The following is a 24,730-nucleotide window of genomic DNA, read 5'->3' as shown; positions in this document are numbered from 1 at the left end:
TACAACGTGTCACCAAAAAAGAAGACGACGTGTACGACATCGAAAGCATTCTCGAACGCAGAACCCGTAAAGTGGGCAAACGACGTGTCAAAGAAGTCAAAGTACGTTGGAAAGGATATCCACCCAGTTTCGATTCTTGGATCGACGCTTCGCAAGTCATCGACTATAAAAAGAAGAAGTGACCATCATGCCCTTTCACACATCAGACGCAGCTACGTCGACCAGTCCTTCTTCCCCTAGTTCTTCTGTGCAAGATTTACAAAAACAACCCTTGTGGGTGTGGTGTGGAGAACGTGTGCCTAAAACGCAAATCGTCTTTTTCTGCCAAATCTTCGTGGTGTATTGTGTCATCGGGGCAGCCATCGCCAATTTGAGTTTGCAACAAGGAGACAAACAATTGTGGACCATTTTATTGAGCAGTTGCATCGGTTACCTGCTTCCCAATCCCTCCCTGAAATTCTCCTCGAACGGGAACGTTGTGTCCAGTGCCAGTGCCAGTCACCACTCCAACAACCACAACCAGAACCCCATTTTGGGCGGAGACACGCCTCTGACATCCACTAACCCCTCGGACAGCCACAGAACTCTGGAATTATGAGTCACCAAAACCAATTTTACTTAACTTTACCCAGTGACAGTTCCATGGAGGTGTTTCCCAACAACACGTTGTGCTGTTACACGGCCAAATTACCTCAAGCCATCCCCTTAGATCACGAAGCCCATTGGGAAGTGGCTTTAGTAGAAATGATTCACCCGACCCAAGTCCTCAATGTCGTTGCCAATCAAAATAAATTTGATGTGGAAGTTTATGACGAACAACTGCAAAAGTGGATGGATGACAATAGCAAATATAAGCATAAAACCCCTAACACAAAAAATCGACATTACACCACCTATCACTTGTTCGTTCCCCCAGGTTATTATTTTAGTGGTCAACATTTGGTCAACACCATAGCCACCAGGTTTAATGGCGTGTTTGGGGAAGCTTTTAAGAATGTCAGGAACAAAACTGTCACCCTGGAATACCACAAAACAGCTCGTCGCTTCCTGATAAAATTTCCTGAGGATAAAATCATGGGTTTCTATTTTTGTAATGAATTGTTTGACATGTTGGGCGGTGACATGGAGCTGAGGAAGAAAGTAGAACAACAAACCCCCCCCCCCCCCCCGAATTATCCATCATTTACGACAACGAGACTTTTGGCCAGTATTTTCGTACCTCGGTAGAACTGAACCAAGGACTGAATTTGATGTTCGTGTATTCCGATGTGGTGGAATACAACGTGGTGGGACACACCTCCGTGCCGTTACTGCGTGTCATTCCTTTCAAAGTGGATTCTGCCGCAAACGCTGACGAGGAAGGTGGAAACACTTACCACGTCCACCGCGAATTTGTCCATCCTCACTATTTGCCGGTCAGCAAGTCGTATTTGGACACGGTCAACATTACTATAAAAGGAGATTTGGGACAAAATATTCCATTCACCAAAGGAAAAGTCACGGTGAAACTCCATTTTCGAAAACGGTTCTCTCACGACTCGTAAGTAAGTAAGTCATGTATCCAGTGTACCGAGGGGTGGCTCGACAGCGAGGACACGGTTTAGGAGACATGTTAAAATCGGCCTTTCGTTCGGTGGCTCCAGTCTTGAAACCGATGGTGACACGAGGATTGCACGCCTTGAAAGATGCGGCACTGACACAAGGCAAAGAATTTCTCCAAAATGTCATCATCGACAAACAAAACCCTAAAGAAGCCTTCATGAGGGCAGGCAAAAATGTCTTGCTGCAAACAGGCAAAGACATTTTAGGCCGACGAGACACACCTATAAATGCCCTGCAGGCTACCGAATCAGGCATTCAGCAAGGACAAGGCAGAAAGAGACGACGACGAAGAAAACACCCTTTCACCAGACTTCAAGCGAGAAAGGCCAAGAAAAGAAGAACCGTTCGAGACTTAGACGTTTTCGATTATTGAGACACAGCAACAACAAAAAATGATGCACCGAGAGTCTTGCGCCTGTTCCAAGACGGAACTGGATCTGTTTGCCATGCCCCCCACCATGATGACGATGCAAGAATCCCAATGGGTGGAATTTCATCCCGTCTCCTCATTGACAGCCTCAGCTCCCATCGAGTTTGAAATCAAAGGACAGCCCGAAGATTACATCGATCTGAATAGCAGTTACTTGTACTTGAAAGTCCACGTTCTAGATCAGAATAATAGTGGAGTAGATCCCGCTGAGGTTATAGCTCCCGTCAACAATTTCATGCATTCCTTGTTCAGCTCAGTGGACTTGTACTTGAATAACAAACTGGTTAGCAGCAGCATGGATACTTACCCTTACCGTGCCTACCTGGAAAATCTCTTGACGTACGGACCAGATGCCAAGACAAGTCATCTCAATGCCTGTGTGCTGTGGGCAGATGACGAAGCGGGCAAGTTTAAGATAGTTGACGCAGAAGACAATGACGGCTTTGGGGCAAGACGAAGCAGAATCACAGACAAAAAGAGTTTAGAACTGATGGATCGTTTGCATTTGGACATGTGGTTGCAAGAGAAATATTTGCTGAACGGTGTCAATGTTCGCCTGAGACTGAATCGTAGCAGTGCCGCTTTCCATTTGTTGGCTAATGGTGATGCTACTAAGACTGGCAATCCTAAAAGCCAAATCGAAGTGGCCAGACTCTACGTACGACGCGTGGAAGTGTTACCTAAAGTGGGAAACGACATCAGTCAGACGTTGAGCAGAACGACTGCCAAGTATCCCATCCGACGTGTGGAAGTGAAAACGTTCACTATTTCTTCTGGACTGCAATCCATAACCGAAGATCATCTGTTTCAAGGACAGTTACCCAAGCGTTTAATCCTTGGTATGGTCTCGAATGCAGCCTTCAACGGAGCCTTCGATCAAAATCCTTTCTATTTTCAACACTTCGACGTAAAGAAAGTCGAAGTCAGTCGTGATGGCAAGACCTTGTGTACCCGACCTTTCGAACCTGACTTTGGTGATGCGAAGAATTACTTGAGATCGTACTTGTCCCTGTACGAAGCCACCGGTCAGTTAGGAACCAACACCAGTCACGGCATTGATTACAAAGAATATGCAGAAGGCTATACTTTGTGGGGTTTTGATTTCACTCCAGACCAAGGCAGCGACGAAGGACATTTCCACCCTATAAAATCTGGCCAGATTCGTGTGGAACTTCAGTTTGCAAAAGAACTACCAGCGACAGTGAACGTCATCCTGTATGCAGAATTCGATAATACCATAGAAATCAACAGTTTGAGAGAAGTCATTCTAGATTATTAGAAAGCCATGGAAGACTGTTATCCCTCTTTACCTAGTGGAGAAACTTTGGAGATGGAATGTGAGGAGACCGTGGAAAAAGAAGAATCTCAAGACAAAGACGAAGAAGTTTTGATGAAGTCGCGATGGCCAGAACAAGAAGCCCATTTAGTCTCCTGTTTTGCCAAACACTTGGTCGACAAAATGACAGAATTGATCAAGAAAAATTGTTATGGATGTCAAAACGATCATCCCAGTCAAATTCAACACGATAAATGCCTGATGTTGAGTCAAGAAGAAAAATTGGACGAATATCTGGACGAAGCTTGGAGTCTCATCTCGAACAAAGACGTGTTGCACCAGTGGTATAAAGACTTGCGTGAACATTCTTGTCCACCATTAACCACTCAAGAGATCCATCGTATCGAAGCTCTCCTGAATCAGAGTGAGGAAACAGAACGAATAACCGTTTATTCGTCAGACATTTTCAAGCAAAAAGTCAGGATCGAATTGACGACGTATTATTACCTGTGAAGAAGAAACACAAAACAATGGATACCTGGGAACTTTATTACCTTTTGAACCACAGTTCGTATACGGCTTCTTGGAATCCTGTCGTGTGTGCTAAAGATGAACTCCCTCATCGCAAACCTAAAGACCATCAAGCTTACGTGATCAACACGGACGACAGTCATCTCCCAGGAACCCACTGGGTAGCCGTCTACTTTCCTCAAGAAGGCTGTGTGGAATATTTCGATTCGTACGGATTACCCCCTTTGGAAGACGATATCATCGACTTTATGAGAAGAAATGCTCAGACCACCCGATTCAATAATGTGAAATTACAAGGCACAGATTCCTTGGTGTGTGGACAGTACTGTGTGTATTTTCTGCATCATCGCAGCCTGGGCTATTCCTTAGAACATTTAGTGACTCATTTCGATCCTCGTTCTTCTGCTAGAAACGATGTGAAAGTAGATCGATGGTTTTGTGACCATTATGCTTATCTTTTGTCTCAAGCTAGGAAACGTAGTGTCCATCAATGGCCTAATGATTTCCAACAGTGGAAATCACAATTTCATTCACAACGTTGTCAGCCTTGTTTAAAGTAGATTGTAATTGAAGAAAAAAATGTTTGTGATTTGAAAAAAATTGTTTGATGTTATAGTGTTGGATTATTGTTAAAAATGTTGTTGTTCAGTGTTAAGTGATTTTTGAATAAAAAATGTTGTGTTTAGAAAAAAATGCCTTTGTCTTTTGTTTAGCTATAAGAATGTTGGATTGATGCTCTTTCATTTCTTACTATCCCTCTCATGAACGTTGCGGCTCGAAAACCGTGTGGGGGATGTTTTCCTTCACGTCCGCGCTTTAACTTTAAGAACCGGGTTGTTCCCAGTCTAGCCATCCATTGTCGACTCATCCTCCTAAGAAGATGTGCTCCAAACTAGCTAAGCTCAACGAAGCCTACGTGAATTTGCATAGGGTCAGACACAGTCTGATACCGAAGCCAGAAGAAATAGAGAATGTGAGAATGTTAAAAATCACTGAAGACCTGATAGAAGAGCTCTTCAGAGAAGAAATGAACAGGGAGAAAGAAGAATGGACAGAGAAGTACAGACTTCAGAGACAGCAGCAACAGCAGCAACAGCAGCAACAACAGCAACAGCAGCAACCTGAAGCTGACAGAGGCTTTGTCGATTGTCGTATCGACACCAAAGAATTCTTCTTCTCTTTCCGAAGAAGCAGACCTATCGCCAGAAAGTCTATCCTCAGAGGACATCGCATTCTTAGAAACTAAAAAGAATGCCATAACAAAAAAACAAAAAAACAGCCCTTTTCAGGGCTACCCAATACTCTAGAAAAGAAATAACGATCGATTTGCCAATGTGTGAAGGTAGAGTAGTGTGAAAATAAACACTAACTCTTTCTTAAAAAATGTGAGGGTATGTGTTTGTGTGATTGTGTTTGTAAGTGATAAAGTAGGTTGGTGTGGATAGTAGATTAAAATGATGTTTGTTTTTTTGGGGTGTTTAAGGTGTATATTTGGGGTTAGATTGGATTGCTTTGCGTATGTGGATATTCTATTGAAGTGATGGATAGCATAAAAAAGTGAGCGAGTGTTTCTTTTAGGTCCGCGCGTTGTTTTTTTTTTTTTTTTGGTCATGATCTAGGTAAGATGAATTTTATGTTTTTAGGGGGATGTTTTCCTTCACGTACGCGCTTTCAGTATAAATTGAAACTCGTTCGGCAGTCCAGCTACCCTTGTTGATTGATCAACACAGCCAGAAGAATGACTAGCAGAATAGTGAAACTGTTAGAACTCCAGATGCACCTGGAATATGCCAGGCGGATAGTAAACGAACTATCAGCGGAGGCTATAGTAGAAGAAGCAAGAATAAAGAAGGAAGAAGAGGAGAGAAGACAGAGGGAAGATGAGGAAAAGAAAAGAGAAGAGATGATGTCGTTTAATATTCCTGAAACAGAGGATTGGGGTGCTGAAGCGAATCATCCTCCCTCTGCGCTCCCCAGAAGAAAGGTGAAAGAAGACTGGGGAAGAAGATGCGTGTGCGGCGCCAGGCCAGGAAGGTGCAACCATTAGATAGGTGCATCTGGAGTTTAAAAAAAACAGCCCTTTTCAGGGCTACCCAATACTCTAGAAAAGAAATAACGATCGATTTGCCAATGTGTGTAGGTAGAGTAGTGTGAAAATAAACACTAACTCTTTTTTAAGATAGTGTGAGGGTATGTGTTAGTGTGTTTGTGTTTGTAAGAGCTCAGGTATGTTTGTGTGAATAGTAGATTATGGGTTTATTAGCAAATGTGGAGAGTATAGTTAGGGTTATATTATATGAAATGAGAAAGTAGGGGGATGTTTTCCTTCACGTCCGCGCGATGTTTGGTCATCATCTAGGTAAGATCCATTTTATGTTTTAGGGGGATGTTTTCCTTCACGTTCGCGCTTTTCGTATAAGAACCCACAGTATTAGTTGTTCAAACCATTCTGCAAAGAATACAAAGAAGATGGCGTCAAACCAAATGGACAAATTACAAACCTTGCAAGACGTTTTAGACAACTTAGGAATAATAGAACAGATGCTAATAAGACTCGTTGAAGACCATTATTCCTATAGTCCCCATCGTGTAAAGATGGAAATTAACAATTTAAGGAAAGCAAAGGACAAGATTAGTGGTGTCATGAAAGAGATCAAGGAGGAGAAGGAGGATGAAGAGGAAAAGATAAGAATAAGAACATGGAACGAAAAAATTGAAAAAGAAGAGGAAAATGAGAAGAGGAAGAAAGAAGAAGAGGAGGAAGAGAAGAAAGAAGAGAAGGAGAAAAAAAAGAAGAGAAAGAGTGTTGGAGATAAAATAAGAAGTTGGTGGAGGAAAAGAAGAAATTAGAAGAAGAAGAAGAAAACCCAAAGGCCCTTTTCAGGGCCCCATATTTCTCGAAAAGAGATAGTCTTTGAATTGCCTACCCCTTTTTAAAAAAAATTTTTTAAAAAAAAATCCCATGTTCAATTCCCCTTGTCCGTAGAGTGACCCACGATTTATCACCATGTTAAATTCCCCTTGTCCGTAAAGTGGCCCACGATTTATTCCCATGTTAATTCCCCTTGTCCGTAGATTTGCCCACGATTTTTCTCCATGTTAAATTTCCATTGTCCGTAGATTTGCCCAAGGGGGTCTGTAATGCTAATTCCCATTGTCCGTAGGGTGCCCCCATTCACTACTGTAGTGCTATCAAAAACCATGTATAACGCATGTCAGCGCCACTTCATTTTCACATTCCTCTAAATTTTATATATTTCTCAGATTAAACAATAACATGTGTGCTATACATTTAAATGATCTCGTAGAGACGCTGGCAACAGGACGAAAATATACACTTATATTCGCTAAAATGTAACCAAAGGCTTACGTGGACCTGAGGTCTTTCAAAGTGGTTCTGAGGTCGTTCAAAGTGGACATGGGATCGTTTAAAGTGGACATCAGGTCGTTCAAAGTGGACCTGAGGTCGTTCAAAGTGGACCTGAGGTCGTTCAAAGTGTTGACATCTGTATAAAAGCCAAATGCATTGGCAGTTGTCTAAGAAATAAGGGTCAGTAGGAAGCATTGTTAGAAATTTATTCAAATGTTGCTGCTACTAATTTTATTTTTTAAAAAAAAATGATTTTAAGGTTTCTATGTTTTGTATATTTATCCATGTATGAAGGCATATCAGCACCCTTTGTCCAATGGCAAATGTTTTTCTATTTTTAATAATTGTAGCCATTTTATTACAACAGAGAAACATTAGTTGTGAAAGCTTTTGGCTGCATAATACTGTTTCTATCTTCAGTTTTGTCTAATTCTCTTGAATGTGTTTTAGAAGAGTAGCATTTTCAGAAGCTGTTAGTTTTAGTTCTGGTGATCATAGTAATTCAGATACTTTGTACAAAACCTTAAATCCCGTTGGGTCAACATGCATTCTGTCAAAGATGGTCCAAATCTGTGCACAAACAATCATTTAAGGATTTTTTCTTTTCATTTCTAGAAATAAATATATCAGATTTAAAGGCGTATCGGCATCTTTTGTAAAATTAGAAAGAACTGTATACGAAGGTGATTTATATCATTTATAGCTCAGTTTTAAAGAGCATTTTATGGCAGACAATTGCTTTAAAGTTTTCTATTTTTAGAAACTACAGTAATATTTGATTTCGAATTGACTTTATTTATATAACCTTACAAGTCCTTCATTCCGGAATAAGTTCTGTGACATTTATTCTGAATAAGTCGTACACAATTATTTGCTTATTTATAATTACCGCTATCGATTATTGATGGCAGTTCGATGTTATGTATCGTGTGAAAAATGTTTGTGAAAGGATGACTTAATTCGGATTTGGTCAAATTAGAAGACTTCGATTGAATACGATATTTTTTTATTTGCATCAGTCAAATTTGTTGGCAGATTGTCATCATTTGTATAGATTTGAAAACCTTTTACGCCATAATGCATCCTGTCATATTTGTTCAAATTCTGGGGAGAGACTTCTGAGATAAAATTATTTGAATGCAGAACAGCAACATCGTATAAACTCCAAACCACCCATACTGAATTACTAATTATTAGACGATTATGGTAGAGCAATCTGGAAATGTTATGCTGTCTTTTAAGATGGAATTTATTATGCGATTTAGTCAATCATATTGTGGAGTTGGGACAATGAGTCGTTCAGCTCGTCTAATACTTCTGGTGAGTAGTATTACTTCAGCATAATAAAGGCAGGCTTAGAATAGCTGCTAATATACCAGTTTGTGTAGCATGTGGCAAAAAAAAAAAAAGAAGAATTTATTGCGCTCTTCAGGCGTTATTTAGTGCAAATGCTCTTTTGGTGCCGGAAATAAAGAACAAATTATCATCTGGCATAATTGTAATTCCTTTGATCTATGTATATCTCTATTTCTTTCACTGAGGTTATTCTCGGCATAAACCAATCAAAAGTCAAAATTTATTCATTTGACTATGCGGTATACTTGCTTGCTATCATTGTAGCATATAGCTTCTAAACTTTGGCTCATAAATACACCCCACGAAAGACACAATGCAATTAATAGGCCCGATTAATGAACTATTTGTAACAAACATAACTTGAGGAAAGTTCAGTATTTGCTTTTTAGTACATTTAAAAGGAATAATGTCTCGATTTTGTTTTCTCGGGTTTGTAAGCTCTTCACGTATGAAAGCAATAATTTTCCGTACCCTTGACATTACTTAGTCCATTTCATTAATGCCAAATAATAATAATTGTTGAAAGTGACAGTTTGCACATAATTCGATTAGATTTTAAAAGAGCATGTGTTAGCTTTATCTCAGAATATCTTTATACAATTTTGAGTTTACGTGACGAATCATTATATTTATCGTGGACTTTAGTGTAAATAGGCTGGATTTTGAGATAGGTTGCAAAAATATGATAGCTGTATAGACTTGGTAATATTATATCTCCATTATCTAACAGCTGTATGACTTGGCTAATAGTATATCTCCATTATCTTACAGCTGTATGACTTGGCTAATAGTATATCTCCATTATCTTACAGCTGTATGACTTGGCTAATAGTAGATCTCCATTATCTAACAGCTGTATGACTTGGCTAATAGTAGATCTCCATTATCTTACAGCTGTATGACTTGGCTAATAGTATATCTCCATTATCTTACAGCTGTATGACTTGTCTAATAGTATATCTCCATTATCTTACAGCTGTATGACTTGACTAATAGTATATCTCCATTATCTTACAGCTGTATGACTTGGCTAGTAGTATATCTCCATTATCTTACAGCTGTATGACTTGGATAATAGTATATTTCCATTATCCATGATATTACATGATGACTGACAATGTTACAATATTTGAGGTATATAAGGAAAAGATCTCTATATAGCGTGTGATGATATTACATGATGCTTGTCAATGTTACAATATTTGAGGTATATAAGGAAAAGATTCCCTCTATATAGCGTGTGATGATATTACACGATGCTTGTCAATGTTACAATAATGGAGGTATATAAGGAAAAGATCCCCACTATATATATATATATATATATATATATATATATATATATATATATATATATATATATATATATATATATATATATATATATATATATATATATATTACATGATGCTTGACATTGTTACAATAGTTAAGATATATAAGGAAAAGATCCCCACTATATAGCGTGTGATGATATTACACGATGCTTGACAATGTTACAATATTTGAAGTATATAAGGGAAGGATCCCCACTATATAGCGTGTGATGATATTACACGATGCTTGACAATGTTACAATATTTGAAAAACACAATCTAACAACCTGCAAATATCCATTAGGACTAGTACGAAACTACATTCATTAATTGGCTACACTTATAAATGTTAGTACTCGAAGTGCAAAAATTGTACAACTTTTTGTCTTTCATCGTAAAAAAAGAACATGACAGAAGATTATGATATCCATCCCCAATTTCTTGACCCAGAAAAAGTGTGCAGTATCTTTCGCTATGGGAAACATTAACTGTCTTACTAGTTTCCATGGTAAACCTATCGTTTACAGGTCACACACACACACACACACACACACACACACACACACACACACACATATATATATATATATATATATATATATATATATATATATATATATATATATATATATATATATATATATATATATATATATATATATATATATATATATATATATTACATGGTAACGAGACACATGTCTTTTCTAACCCCAAAAGTAGTTTTAAATAACATGTAATTTAGATCTTTAGATGAAGTTTTTTATGTTAGCTACCCAAAGCTGTATCTATTGATCGTTTAGTCGTGTTTCTACTGGACTGGATGTGTTTGACCACTTAACAAAACCAGTCTATTTTGGCTCATACGTGCTGTCTTGTCTGAACCGCTCATATACAAGCTCTGTTATGATACGATGAAACTTCTATATAGCTACAACGTCAAGAATCAGTACATGATAATACTATCGACTAAAGAACAGGTGAATATGGTTGCGTCATTGCCATTAAAGGCAACCGGTCTAAATAACCATTAATGCATTACCAAGGTCGCTAGATGGTGTAGATGTCATTCAGTTCGAAGGACTCAACATCTTTTTGTAAAGGTATTTAACCGTTTTTGCTGTTTATGCTTATGGCTTAACATTATATATTTATTATTCATTCTGAACAGCCACGTGATGATCATGTGGCAGAATTTGCGGTGGATCGGGTGACAACGTCGATGGTAATTTTGTCGACGAATATCTGCGTAAGATCAATATTAACAGACCGTCATGTACGCTCAGATATAATCTTGTTAAGTTTCAGATAGAAATCGACCGTAGGGACCATCACTGATATATTAATGGCAACTCAAGCCCAGCTTGAACTCGTTGTATTTGAAAGTGAAAAAGCAGGTTACATACTACACCAACAAACCTGAAAACAAATAGGAATTTTTTCAACAACAATGAAGTGTAATTAACCGACAAAATTCAATTCGAATTACCGAATTACTCAACCAAGAAGAGTATGGTCTCGACTATTATTCAACCTGAACGTACTTATCCATGTAATAATTCTTGGGCAAAAAAGACTGAAACGATCGTTTCATATACCATTATACATACGTGGTAATAGAAGAAGTGTGGTGGATTCTCACATTACTGGCGCGAAGAACTAATCGATGCCGAACTACGGCTGGGAGATGAAATCGCCAAGAAAACCGTTTTACTTGCAAACTACAAACTCGTGTTTGGATGATATTTGCGGACTAGCCGCGACAGCACTGCTAGCCTTGGTGTGACAAACGGTGTGAATACGGCAAATATCATTCGGAATGGTTGTTGGAGACATATCGATAATAACCAATATGGAGGATTGTACCAGAGAAAATTTAGTCGAATTACTGTCACTTTCACGAATAACTGTCTATTCTGAAATTGTTGCGGCCTCCCAAAGTACAGTAAACTATATTCAATTGCTAAAAGAGATTAAACGATTAGCCTGGTTGAGTTCGAGGTTTTGTTGCTTTAAATGGTAAGCCACTGACGACTCCATGCACATACACGGAACTGGGACGTCAGCGACCCAAAATAGGTATTGTATTTACATTCAGTAAAAAGCGAGAAAGTGTTGTCTGCAAGTACACAGCACTGCAGATCCCAAACGTATGAGTGTTTGTGATTATAGGCCCCCCTCCCTCGTTAATGAGCCTGTACTTGTTCGTAAAGCAAAGCAATCCCATGTCTATATGCATGGGACAATTATCGTACCTTCATGGGTGCATAAAGTGTGATCGAAATCATGAGGGAAGGATGGACCCCAGTTGGAGACAGCAGTCTTAATTTCCTATTATCATGCTACTACTATATTCTTCAATAGCGTGCTTCCGTGTGATTTTTTAACTGTTCTAAAATGAAATTTAAGCCTGAACGAACCAGTAGATACATGTACTGGTGCTGGATCGGATGCGGTTTATTCAGGCCCCAACTGTATAAATCAGAGCAACATTCGTAACCCGTAATATGAAGTGAATTGTTAAATTAGTTAGTCATATCTTCAAACGTACTCAGTAGATTAGAATAATAATTTTGGAATGCATTTTTATACACTTATGCTATTAATGTAAGACACGTAAATATTTTCCTTTCTTGTTATATAAATCTGATTTGAAATTACTTAACTATAATTTTAGACACCGAAAAGTGGAAAAAACAAAACGAAAATTGTGTTACATTGTTGAAAATTAACCTCTAACCATTATTAGCCTGGTTAAATTAATTATTCTGCTACGTACGAAAAAGCATATAGTATTACATAACATCGCTTTTTACTTGTTTTTCCCCTTACCACGATAAATCATAGAAAATCAAATGTGATGAATTATTTTAAGAAAGTAAATAATGTAGATTATTGCCCCATTTAGACTGACGGTTACACACTAGGATCAATGAAACTAAACGCAGGCCCACTTAGACTGAAGGTTGCACACTAGAATCAATGAAACTAAACCCAGACAGACTCATTGTATCAGCTAAAATTCAATAATTGATTATCCTTTCTCATTTGAACGTAGACTTAGAAGATTCTCTTACTGCTTAATACTTTCAATTGAAATACTCCCAAAGCAAACACATCAAGACGCAGTAACACAAACATTATTAATAGTGATAATACAATGTTCCTTGACATTAAAGAAAATTATATGCATTGATAGAAGGAAGTTTACATTTTGGTTCATTCACATGGCATACGACGATATTGCAGCGAGCTATCTTTCGTTTAAAAACTGAACTTGTTTCTTAGTTCTGGTGTCATTAGATTTATCTGTTATAAATTCGTCAATCAGATTTGACTTTTAGAATCCGATTTAACTTTTATGAATATAGATTGCACAAGGCTTGATATATATTGATAGTAAGAATGCAGAATCTTGGCCATTACCTATATAGATTTTGTGATAAATCTCAACAAGAAGGAAGCCGTAAACATTTGAGTAAATATTTTATATGAAAATAAAAAGTTTAAGGCGTGTTTCCCTCGAGAAATAAACCCCATCCATGTCGTACTAACGGATTACCTTAATATCTTTGTACATGTTGATGTATTTCTGGTGTCAGATAGTGATTGAATATTTCCCTTGTACACTGCTTATTATCTTGTTACATGTGGAGGCATTTATGGTGTTAGATAGTGATTGAATATTTCCCTTGTACACTGCTTATTATCTTGTTACAAATTGAGGTAGTACTGGTGTCAGCTAGTGATTGAATATTTTATTGTACGCTGCTTTTTATCTTGTTACATGTGGAGGTATTTCTGGTGTCAGATAGTGATTGAATATTTCCCTTGTACGCTGCTTATTATCTTGTTACATGTTGAGGTATTTCTGGTGTCAGATAGTGATTGCTTATTTCCCTTGTACACTGCTTATTATCTTGTTACATGATAAGGTATTTCTGGTGTCAGATATCGACTGAATATTTCCCTTGTACTCTGTTTATTATCTTGTTACATGTTGAGGTATCTCTGGTGTCAGATAGCGATTTAATATTTCCCTTGTAACCTGCTTATTATCGTGTTACATGTTGAGGTATTTCTGGTGTCAAATAGTGATTGGATATTTCCCTTGTACACTGACATACGGACCATCATTTCTTTCTTAAAGTTAATTCGTTTATTATACTCTGTGTGAACCTTCATATTTCTCGAGAAGGGGTAAGATGGAGAGAAAGAGGGATGTTTATGACGCGTAAGCGAACCAACGCAATATGTTTAATTGACTTCACACTCTCTACCAGTTGCTGACACTGTTAGGAATGTTGACCTCATATACATGTTGAAATCATGCTATATTAAACTGTCTCTTGGCAATGCCAACTTGTTTGCAACGTAAAACTGGCAAGAACTGTCTTTGTTAATTAAAGTCTAGTTCATCCACATCTGATTTAATTTACCGTACCACATATGTTCATCAAGATTAGTATGTGGAGAAGTGACGAAAGATAAGCTGTGATAATGTTATTGCATTTCTAGTACTCTTTCTTGTAGCATCACCAGTCAGTAAACAGAATATGTTAAATAATTACGTTTTTGTCATTTGTGCATGTCCATTGTTTGCAGTCTTTGTAGATTTTGACCCTGCCAGAGGAACCAATAGGTTCCAAAAGTTTTTGGGCTAAATTCGCACCACTCTTGCAATGGTGCATGAGTCTCTCTTTCTCTATGTCTCTCTGTACCTCTCTCTCTCTCTCTCTGTCTCTCTCACACACACACACACACACACACACACACACGCGCGCTCTCTCATATAATATTGCATGCTGTGTGTTCTTTCGAACTCAAAGGGATTAACTTCCCTGTCTTTAAAGTGTTACGACTATGTGGTCATAAGCTGAGTAACAGAAAGAAACCAAACGAACAAGATTTGTAAAACTTGAAAAATGAAAATTTAAGTGGAATTTTCAGTATTTTGAAATGAATCCAGATTATCTTAAAGAAAGTTATATTCAGTTCCAAAAGAATTGAATGTTCCGAATGAATGTCAGGCCTCCAATGCAATGACATGCCAGCAGCACTGATCTATCGCAATGGCATTGTGACAGTTCTTGAATATTTCACAATAGTCTCAGAAGAATCTTTAGTCTAGTCAGTATTATGTAGTTCAAATAAATAATCCGAACAAAAATGTCCTCTCTAATAATATCAAAAGTGGCATTTGGCTACAACTGGCGACTTGATTTTTTGCAAATATCCCACATCGTAAAAGAACCCACCTGACCTAACCTAGTAATTTAATTCTTCACAGACTCTACCTGACCCCCACCAGCTAATGAGAAATTAGTTAAAATTGTAAACAGGTTTTATTATTAGAAACCTAACAATATCTATTTATGGATCGGATGGAATCTACCGGCAACGTAATATCTAAAGAAAACCAGTGCACAACTTTAAATATGTGATATCCAATATCTTCTCATGGGAGCCAGCACACTGGGTCAAGAGGGGAAATAATTGATGCTCCCCTAAAAAAATACCTCTGCGGGCGCCCCTGTATCCTTTTTGTAGATGATCGCCACAATTTGCAATCATGAACAAACATTACATATAATATAAACAGAATTTGGTACCAAGAATTACCAAAAATATAGATATGCTTCACAACAATTTAGTTTGAGTTTTGACTATATATTGCACGAAGCTGTTAGCTTGCATTAGGATACTGATATCGCTATGGATGAAGGATTGCTGTCTAAATTAAAATATACAATTATTGGAATGGTTGTTAATTACTTTTGGAAATGCATTCGTCAAGGTGAACTACTTATTCACTCATTAACGTCATAATCTAAATTGGTCCATATAGTATGTCCATATGTTAAGATTCCAAATGCGACGGAAACGTTTCAGCACGTTCCTATGCCAGAAATGAAATGACATAGCTGTATTCTTTATACATAGATCGAAAAATGTATGGTTGTCAATTCTTATTTCAGATTGGAATGACACCAAGCTTATGCCAGTAATGATATTCGTACATGGGGAATCCTACGAGATTGGAACCGGAAATGCATATGATGGGAGTGTCCTAGCTAGTTATGGAGGAGTTATTGTAGTAACTGTGAATTACAGGCTAGGAGTGTTCGGTAAGGTTTTGAATACATATATGGCGCGATGAATCTCTCTCTGTCTCTCTCTCTCTCTCTCTCTCTCTCTCTCTCTCTCTCTCTATATATATATATATATATATATATATATATATATATATATATATATATATATATATATCATGATGAATTTATTATATAACAACAATTCTTGACATATGTTTAACCAGATATACTGAAAAATGCATCAGTTGTCAAGCACACTAATAACTATACTGGAACGAATTAACCGAGCGGCCGTTATTTTATGTGCAAATCTATGTCTTTGAATCTGAGATAGAAATCCCAAGCGTATATGATTGCTTATGTATCTTGTGGTTTAAGGTTTTATGTCTTGTAGATAATAAAATAGTACTCAGTAAAACAGTATACGATGAAACAAAAACAAAACAAACCATAAAAATAAGGGCGAACCATTTAAGCAATAAAAAGGATAATATAATCTGCGAATGTTCTATATGATACGTTCTGCAGTGATTATCATCACTGGCTGGGGTTCTTTCTGCGAATGTATACGTTTGTGTGGAGTAGCTATATTTTTGCTTTCTTCTGATATATGTGCGCTGGTTGTCAAATATATCAATATAAAACTATATAACATGATTTAACGCATCTACCTTCCATGCTTCATCAAGTGATGAAACATGACATGTTGCTAAATCACTTGTATGTCAGAATGTATTAGCAATATTGTCACAATTTTACAAAGTATGCAGCACAACATCTTAACAGAAAATGCAAATGAAAGTTTTATCTAAGTTGTGGGAATAAACAAGTGACAGACTATCAATCTTACCAAGTAAGAGAGAAAGTTACTAATGAAATTAGTAATGGCAGTCACAGTGTAGGTTAAAAAAGGCAACATTATAAAATTTATTGAAGCCTGTGCTACGACAATATGGTATTAAACTAATAGCAGGAAACGAAATCGAATAAAATTAAAGAATAAATTATTTCCATCGAATAAAAGGTAAAACATCAAACACAAAACATTGAGAATTAAATCCTCAGATTGTCATGCATGTTCTGCCAAAAGTGTATATATATATATATATATATATATATATATATATATATATATATATATATATATATATATATATATATATATAGAGAGAGAGAGAGAGAGAGAGAGAGAGAGAGAGATTCACCGCCATATATGTATTCCTGTATATATTCATTCACTTATGTAACTGTTGTTGCACAGAACACAGGCTTGATGATAAATTTACGCTTACCATGTACTGAAATATTACATTTTTAAATTCAATGTTAAGCCAATGGGGTTTTATGGTGTTGCGAAGAGGGGAGGGTTGTCCACCCCGGGTGACAACCAGAAATGAAGGGGGGGGGGGGCATCGGAAGAAGTGAAATACCAGTACAGGTTTTCAATCCAAATGAAAAATTCGCCAAACTAAATATTATTTCCAATTTGCATATGACAGCACTGTACTGTTTAAAAATATACTTGCAAATATAATATATTTTTATGTGTGTTTACATTTTAAAATTAGTTATGGTTGCGGCAATGGAAGATTGCGCCCCGGGTGCCATTACTTTAGGTACGCTCCTATGTCGAACGATGTGAATTTGAATTCTTTAGAACCTTTTACTGTATTCGCATCTGAGGCAAAATCCAATGTAATTAATATCACATCATCTAAATGAAAATATAATGCAATTTATAATTCAGAACTTTTATAGCTTACTTTAAAAATAAAATCATTATAACACATGCTAACAAGACCATAAATGCTGTCCACCCTAAAAATAGGGTATGACATAAAATACTGACCTTTCCCTGTGTTTCGACATGTTATTCTGGCCGACACGGACTGCGTCTCTCACACCACAATTAATCTTCTTTTTTGTTCTTGCTTTTTACCATATTGCTGCTTTTGCAAATGTAAATATTTATGAAAAGGTCAAATAAGTACAAGGTGTACTTGAATTACACAATAATACTAAATGTTTATCAAATGAATAAATAATCCATAACAAACGTGCAAGTTTCATTGTTCAACAGTGTTACTTCTTTGTAGTCTTAAAATCAAAGACTAGAAATGACATCCAATAAGTGTTAATTCCTTGTATTCGTAATTGCACAGAATATATATTAAATCCTAGAAGTACACGTTCTTAGTAAATTTAAAGGCACATACTCAGTATATCACCCTAGACGTGCAAATTCTTTTAGTTTTAAAGACACACACTAGACGGTTCCTTCTAGAAGCATTAGCTCATTGTAGTCGCAAACGCAAAGATTCAATATGTCATCCTGTCAAGATAGTCGAATAGTTGTGACGAGAACACGATAAAGTGAAAAATGTGACGGACAAATTATATAGGGACCATCCAAAAAAAGATGATAGAATGGTTGCTTCAATGACATCAATTATATCAAAACATTCACAAGTTTTTAAAATTACTCAATATATACCTATACCACTTCATCTAAATGCCTACTTTTCAGATCTAATAACAATGAAGTGTACTGTCATCTTGTGCACAGCAATGTGATTAACAGAACTCAATGAACCAACTCACTTTACTCCTCAAACGGCAACTTTTCTTGGCCATTCTTGCTACCTAAAGGCTACCCTACATTTAAAAAAAGCAAAGTTTTGATTGGTCAGAATATTTTCAAATATGATTATAATAGCAGGTAAGTTTTATGCGAGGGAGGCGGGGCATAGGTCATTTCATGAGATTCGATAGAGCATACAATCAGATATTGCTATTAAATCATTGTTTTTCATAAATGCCAATATAACAGGCTGGAACACGCTGATACGTAGGCAAGCGTACTTTCTTTTGAACGGTTTTCAAAGTCTTTGTTTCGCAACTATTGTCATTTTTCTACTCTTAAAACCAGATATAGGCAGTGGGAATAACAGTCCCCTTGTCGGTTCGAAGTAAAAACCACTACAACTAATATGACAAATATCAATGGATAATCACCTTGATCAATCATTACATCTGAATGGTCAGTCAGACGTGATCAGCTATCCTCTATCCGTGTGTGTGTGTGTGTGTGTGTGTACGTGTGCGTGTGTGTGTGTGTGTGTGTGTGTGTGGACAAGATTCAAACATAAAACAATAGCACATTTGCCAAAGTGACCTACCAGACATGGGATGTGAGTTCATTTAATCGCTCAATACACAGTTGTCCGTAGTCAGGAGGAACTCCGTTGACAAAGCAATTATGTGTATTTGTATGTGATATAAATATAAAATTTATGATTCTTTATCTATTTACTTTTGATTTCGACCATTCACATTATTTAGGCTTAAGCTCTAAGCAATAAAGGTACGCATTTCTGTTACAGATACGATACATACAGACAACATTCAATATTATAGCACACACATATAGCACATTGAGGACAATATGACGGATCACTGGCCAGGATCAAAGAACGATAGGGACAATGACACGGGAACATGCCAAACGTTTTAGTGTCTGTCATCAAACAAGGGTATACTGTTTTGAAAATATCGGGAAGAATAGAGGGAAACCTGTCTCTGGCAGGAACCTTACAAGTACGACCCAAATAAATGAATCAAAAAAGATACTAAAGTTATAGAGAATCGTCTGGAACAAAACTATCTAAATAAATTATATCGTAAAAATAATTTTTGATTTTTGTTTACTGGAATTCATACAGACACCAACTGGTGGTGGATACAAATACGCTTAAAAGCCTATAAAATTTCAAGACTCTATGGGGGGATTTTATTTCTAAAGCCGATAGTTTAACATAGCTAATGGACTGAAACGTGCCCACAGATAAAATATATGCTCGTGGATAACACTTTTATTCTAATTTATTATTATATCAGGCATAAGGAACTATTCTTGGCATACAAATGTTTTGAGATCTGATTTTATATGTATGTTTTAACAGGATTTCTAAGCACCGGAGATGCAAATGCCCGCGGGAACTACGCCCTTCTTGACCTATTGGCTATTCTGTCCTGGATAAAGGACAACATCATGGCCTTCGGCGGGGACAAAGACAGGGTCACGCTGTTTGGCCACGGCCATGGAGCAGCCTTGGTCAATATATTCTTATTATCTAACATGGCCAAAGATGGTACGTGCCTCTGAGATTAATAGTCTATTGGAACCGTTCTAAGTTCTCACTAAAATGTTAAACATATGAGAGAGAGAGAGAGAGAGAGAGAGAGAGAGAGAGAGAGAGAGAGAGAGAGAGAGAGAGTAGTGGGAGAGAACGAATGTTTTTGTGTGAGAAAGAAAGAGTGTGATGAGAGTGTCAAGTGCCCGCTATGGTATTATTGCTAATACAGGAGAAGAACGGACAATTATAAAATATTTAATAGCTCTGAGCACCCAGTCAGTAAGGCCGACGGTATAGGTGTATAAAGTATAAAAATAATTAGGTGGAAGGTATAACTATTTGATAAACTATATCACGGTACTCAACAATTACAGGAAATGTTTCAATGCAATTGCTTCCAATCAATGCAAGACCTATTCAAATAGCCATTTTTCATCACGCGAAGTTAAAGGTGAGAGTGTCTCCCTTATATGTTACTCATCTGTAACTTTCGCCTTGTACCCCGTTCAATACTTCCAATACCCTTGTTTCCGGCTCCGGCCCTGCGCCTTTGCACAACTGTCTATTTTATCGGCCCTGCTCCTTTGCACAATTGCCTATTCTCCCGTGCTCTCCACGTCTTCTCCTCTCTCTAATCTTCGGGTGGTGTCCAATCCCACCCAGAAAGCTTCCTCAGAAGCCTTTGTTCTAAATCTCGTCTGAAGTTCCTAGAACTCCTTTTTGTCTGCTGTTCTACTGGTGGTGGTGGTGGTGGTGGTGGGGGCACAAGACAGGTCCCCCATTTCCTCAAGAATAACAGTGTTGTCATGTTTTTATGTGTTCCCCTAAGAAGTGTGTGTATGTATTTCGTTGATCATCCGATCTAGGCTTCAATGTTCTAGTCAAAATCCATTCTCTTGTATTCTTAAGTAACCTTTCTTTGTTAAGGGTCCCATATGTCCTGTGTATGCTATATGTGTATTTGCTATTTTGCTTGTATGATATAGATTTGTTTGTAAGGTACGAATTAGTTCCAAATTTTCTCTCAAGGTTTCTTATGAATTGATTAAATTAAAGGTTTAAAAAGAGGGGAAAAGTTAGTTGCTTGGGAAGATAGTGTTTTTCCTCTCTTGTTCTCTTTTTAATCTATTTTGCTTTTTTTTGATGATAAACGTTTGTACGTACAAGAAAACCCTGATGTTTTCTGTGTGTGTATTATTTGTGTAACATTTCTCATTCTTTCCTACATTACTTCTTATCCGGGCTGTGTCCTAGTTGAAGAGTCGCACTACCTTTATAATTTATTCACGCTTCTCTCTGTGTAAGTTCACAGCCCCATCTGCCGTCAAGGAAGGGGCGTTTTTTCCTGATTTGATTTATGAAACATTTGTGATAGGATAACATTCTGAGAGGGTGTACCAGCCACCGTCTTACTTCTTTGTGGAAGGCGACCGCGGAAAAGTTGCCTCTCCCCCTAATTTTAATTCAACAGGGTAAAACTATTTACTAAGAAAAGATTTCGAAAGGGCCTAAAGTCAGAAGGAACAAAAAATCTCCGAGCGAGTTAGTCTTTTTACTTCGGGGAAAACAAAAGGTTACTTATTCTCTGTATGACCGATATTTTTGTACTGTTTGTCCATATCATACGGCTGGAGTTTTCTGGAACTCTTTTGCAAGCCTGTTCACTTCGCGTGGCGCCATGTGACATAGCACGACGATGTCGATGCTCAGTACCTCTTCCAGCTCGCAGGTTCCCTGTTCTTTCTTGTAAAGACCGAGTATAAGTAATTTTAGTTAAAGTATTAGAAAAGTGAGTTTCCCCTATAACATGTGCATTAGTAAAATTGTTTATTTCCTCTCCCTGGGATTTCAGTGCAGAAAAACAGGGATCTGGCCCGCGCACAAGCCGGTACGCGCTCCTAAATTGGCTGTAAACCAGTTTCCCCTGCGCCATCCTCTCATGCTTTTGTGCTTCAATTCCAGTCGTTGTTTTGGGGGTTTTTTTTCTTTATTTTCTCTCTCTCCGGATCTAAGTGCAACCGCGAACTAGACCGTAACGCAATAGCTAATTCACGGACATGTATTTTCTTTGTTTCAGAATCGGTCTAAAGTCGTAATATTATTTAACACGTATTGCCATTACACAAAGTACTTTGAATTACGAGGTCTATCAGAAAACATGGATACACATGAGACAGATATTGTTAGCAAATTTTAAAACACAACTTGACAGCGAGAGAGGTGATGTTTGTGCGTGTGTGAGAGAGAGTTAGAGGGAGCATTTGTAGGTGAGAGATTGAATGTGTGTGTGTGCGTGTGCGTGTGTGTGTGTGTGACAGAGACAGAAGGAGAGAGAAAGGGTATGTGTGGGTGAGAGAGTGAAAGAGACCGAATGTTGGTGTGAGTTTCTGCGTGTGTATGCATGAGTGAGGGAGTGTGGGTGAGAATGAGAGAGAGTGAAGTGGAGGGCATGTTTGTGCGCGAGAGATAGGGATTATTCGTGGGTGAAAGAGTGAATGTGTGTGTGCGTGTGTTAGTGAGAGAGAGCGATAAAGCAAATGTTGGAATGTGTGTGCGTTTAAGCGTGCGAGCGAGCGAGCGAGTGAGTGAGTGGGTGAGTGAGTGAATGTTTGGGTGTGAGTGAGAGAGTGAGAGCGACGGAGGGAGTGAATGTGTTTGTGTGTGTGATTGTGTTTGTGAGCGAGAGACAGACATACAGAGTGAGAGAGAACGTCCTGAAACATGCATGCAACTGCCTGTATGATTAGATTAGATCTTTGATTAAAAAGCATGCTATTTTAAATCTTTGACAAATATTTGTACCATCTACTGTTAAGGTTGAATGAAAGCAATATTCTATGAAATTAACAAAACTTAACGGAGAAATTAACAAAACTTACCGGAGGTAAGCGAGCCATACATTTCTCGTGATTTGAGAAAACATTTTAATATCTTTTGTGGACCCCTCGCCGCTCTTCACTTATATAAGATGCGAATATTGACGAGAACTCCATGGTCTGCAAATATATAAAATTTTGTATATCTTTTTGTTGCCCCCATGATATGTTGTAGTTTATGTTGTAAACAACAACAACAACAACAACAACAAACAACAAAGAATTTCGATAACATGTTACTAATGTTTTTCTCAGGGTCATTTTTTTCCATGACGGGTATCTCTTTGAAAGAGACATATACTCACCGGACTGGTTTCCTTGCCTTTGTAGTTTAATTAGTGATCCTTGCCATGGATCAGTACAAGTCCAATGTTTGCTATATGTTTGGTGCCAGCATATTTTGGGCTGATATATCTACCTATTGTGTATGTGTTTGGAGTGGTTTCAAAAGTCAAATGTGTCTAAGAGTAATTATTATTTATGCAGAGACTTATAAAAGAAAAGAAAATTACCTAGGGGTTCCTAATATTGACATGTGGCAGTGACAGGTGGTATCACTACTGGCCCCTATTGGGTGCGCCCCCCCCCCCATGTTACCGCCGCAGTGGTCTCCTCCTTCCCTGCGATATTGTTCCCTATCTAACTGTCACCAGTGTTGCAGGCAAGAAAAGGAATGAAAACTGAACAGAAAATTATAAATGTAAGGAGAAAAAGAAAAGTCAATTAACAAAACACGATTTTGTTTACCTTCTTATTGAATGTATCCTTCTCTCCATAGGTGTTAAAAACGTTAAAATTAAAATAAAAAACGTAAAAAAACGCATTTTTTTCTCAATAAATAAAAAACGAAAAAAAAACGTTCCAGTAGCTTTTAGGCAAAACAAAAATCAATATTTTACTTATTTACACGCTACATACCAGTTTTAAAGTTTCAGTGATACAAATATGAAAAAATGTCAAAAGTTTTAAACCGTAGTCCAGATAACATTGAAATTTTTTTCACTCAATGTCGTTATCACCATCTGACTGATCTGACCACTCTATGGTTTCCTCCATATAATTTATATTGTCCAGCTTTTCTTTTAGGCGAAGATTTGCATGCACAAACACTACATCTCGCACTCTCTTGCACTGCATACGGTTTCGCTTTTTCGTGTGAATGAAGTCAAATGTTGACCAGTTTCTCTCGCAGGCGGAGGCGGATGTCACCTGTGCTAAGACCCGAACCGCAACTTGTTGCAGCTCCTGAACGTGAGCTCCGAATGACATCCACCACCTGTATGCTGGCATTTCTTCAGCAGCTGCAGCCGCCATCGGTCGAGCAAATAATCCTTGTCCAGCACGATACACGGCGTGCTGTTGCACGGCTTTCACCTGCGACTGAACGTCGTCACGGTATATTCTTTCTATCATCGCGTGAAAGCCTGAGACGACTTCTTCGTTTTAATGTTGCAAAAAATGAGAATACTCAGGATCGAGCACAAAGCCGGCTGCATGTATATCTGTATGCAACATTTTCCATCTGTCCATAACGAACTGGCGAATTTGTTTTTTCGTGCAGGTGGTAAATCAGCAGCTTCCACAGACTGATCGATTTGGAACATTTTCCAATATACTTTTCCTGTACAAGGTACTTCTCCGTCAGCCAGTCGCAGTAGCTCAACAATCGGCTCACACACTTTAGTTATTGTTTTCACCGAGTTTCAAAACGTTCCATTCAAAATCATGCTTGTGACTGTCTC

The 24,730-nt window shown here is 37.7% G+C and overlaps 1 protein-coding gene across 2 annotated transcripts in view; it reads left to right on the top strand.

The window, feature by feature from the left end:
- Nucleotides 1-24,730, top strand: part of LOC149799288 (neuroligin-4, X-linked-like) — a 97,678-nt gene that overhangs the window by 49,229 nt on the left and 23,719 nt on the right. For both annotated transcript variants that reach the window (XM_089958587.1, XM_089958588.1), the window contains exons 2-3: nt 15,860-16,009; nt 19,939-20,127. In XM_089958587.1, the coding sequence (XP_089814713.1) occupies nt 15,860-16,009; nt 19,939-20,127 (339 nt within the window). The remainder of the gene's footprint in view (nt 1-15,859; nt 16,010-19,938; nt 20,128-24,730) is intronic.

Source organism: Sinohyriopsis cumingii, chromosome 5, assembly GCF_028554795.1.
Source record: "Sinohyriopsis cumingii isolate HCF-2022 chromosome 5, ASM2855479v2, whole genome shotgun sequence".
Lineage (NCBI taxonomy): Eukaryota > Metazoa > Mollusca > Bivalvia > Unionida > Unionidae > Sinohyriopsis > Sinohyriopsis cumingii.
The sequence above is the reverse complement of the archived record's forward strand: the minus strand, read 5'-3'. Positions and strand labels throughout refer to the sequence as shown.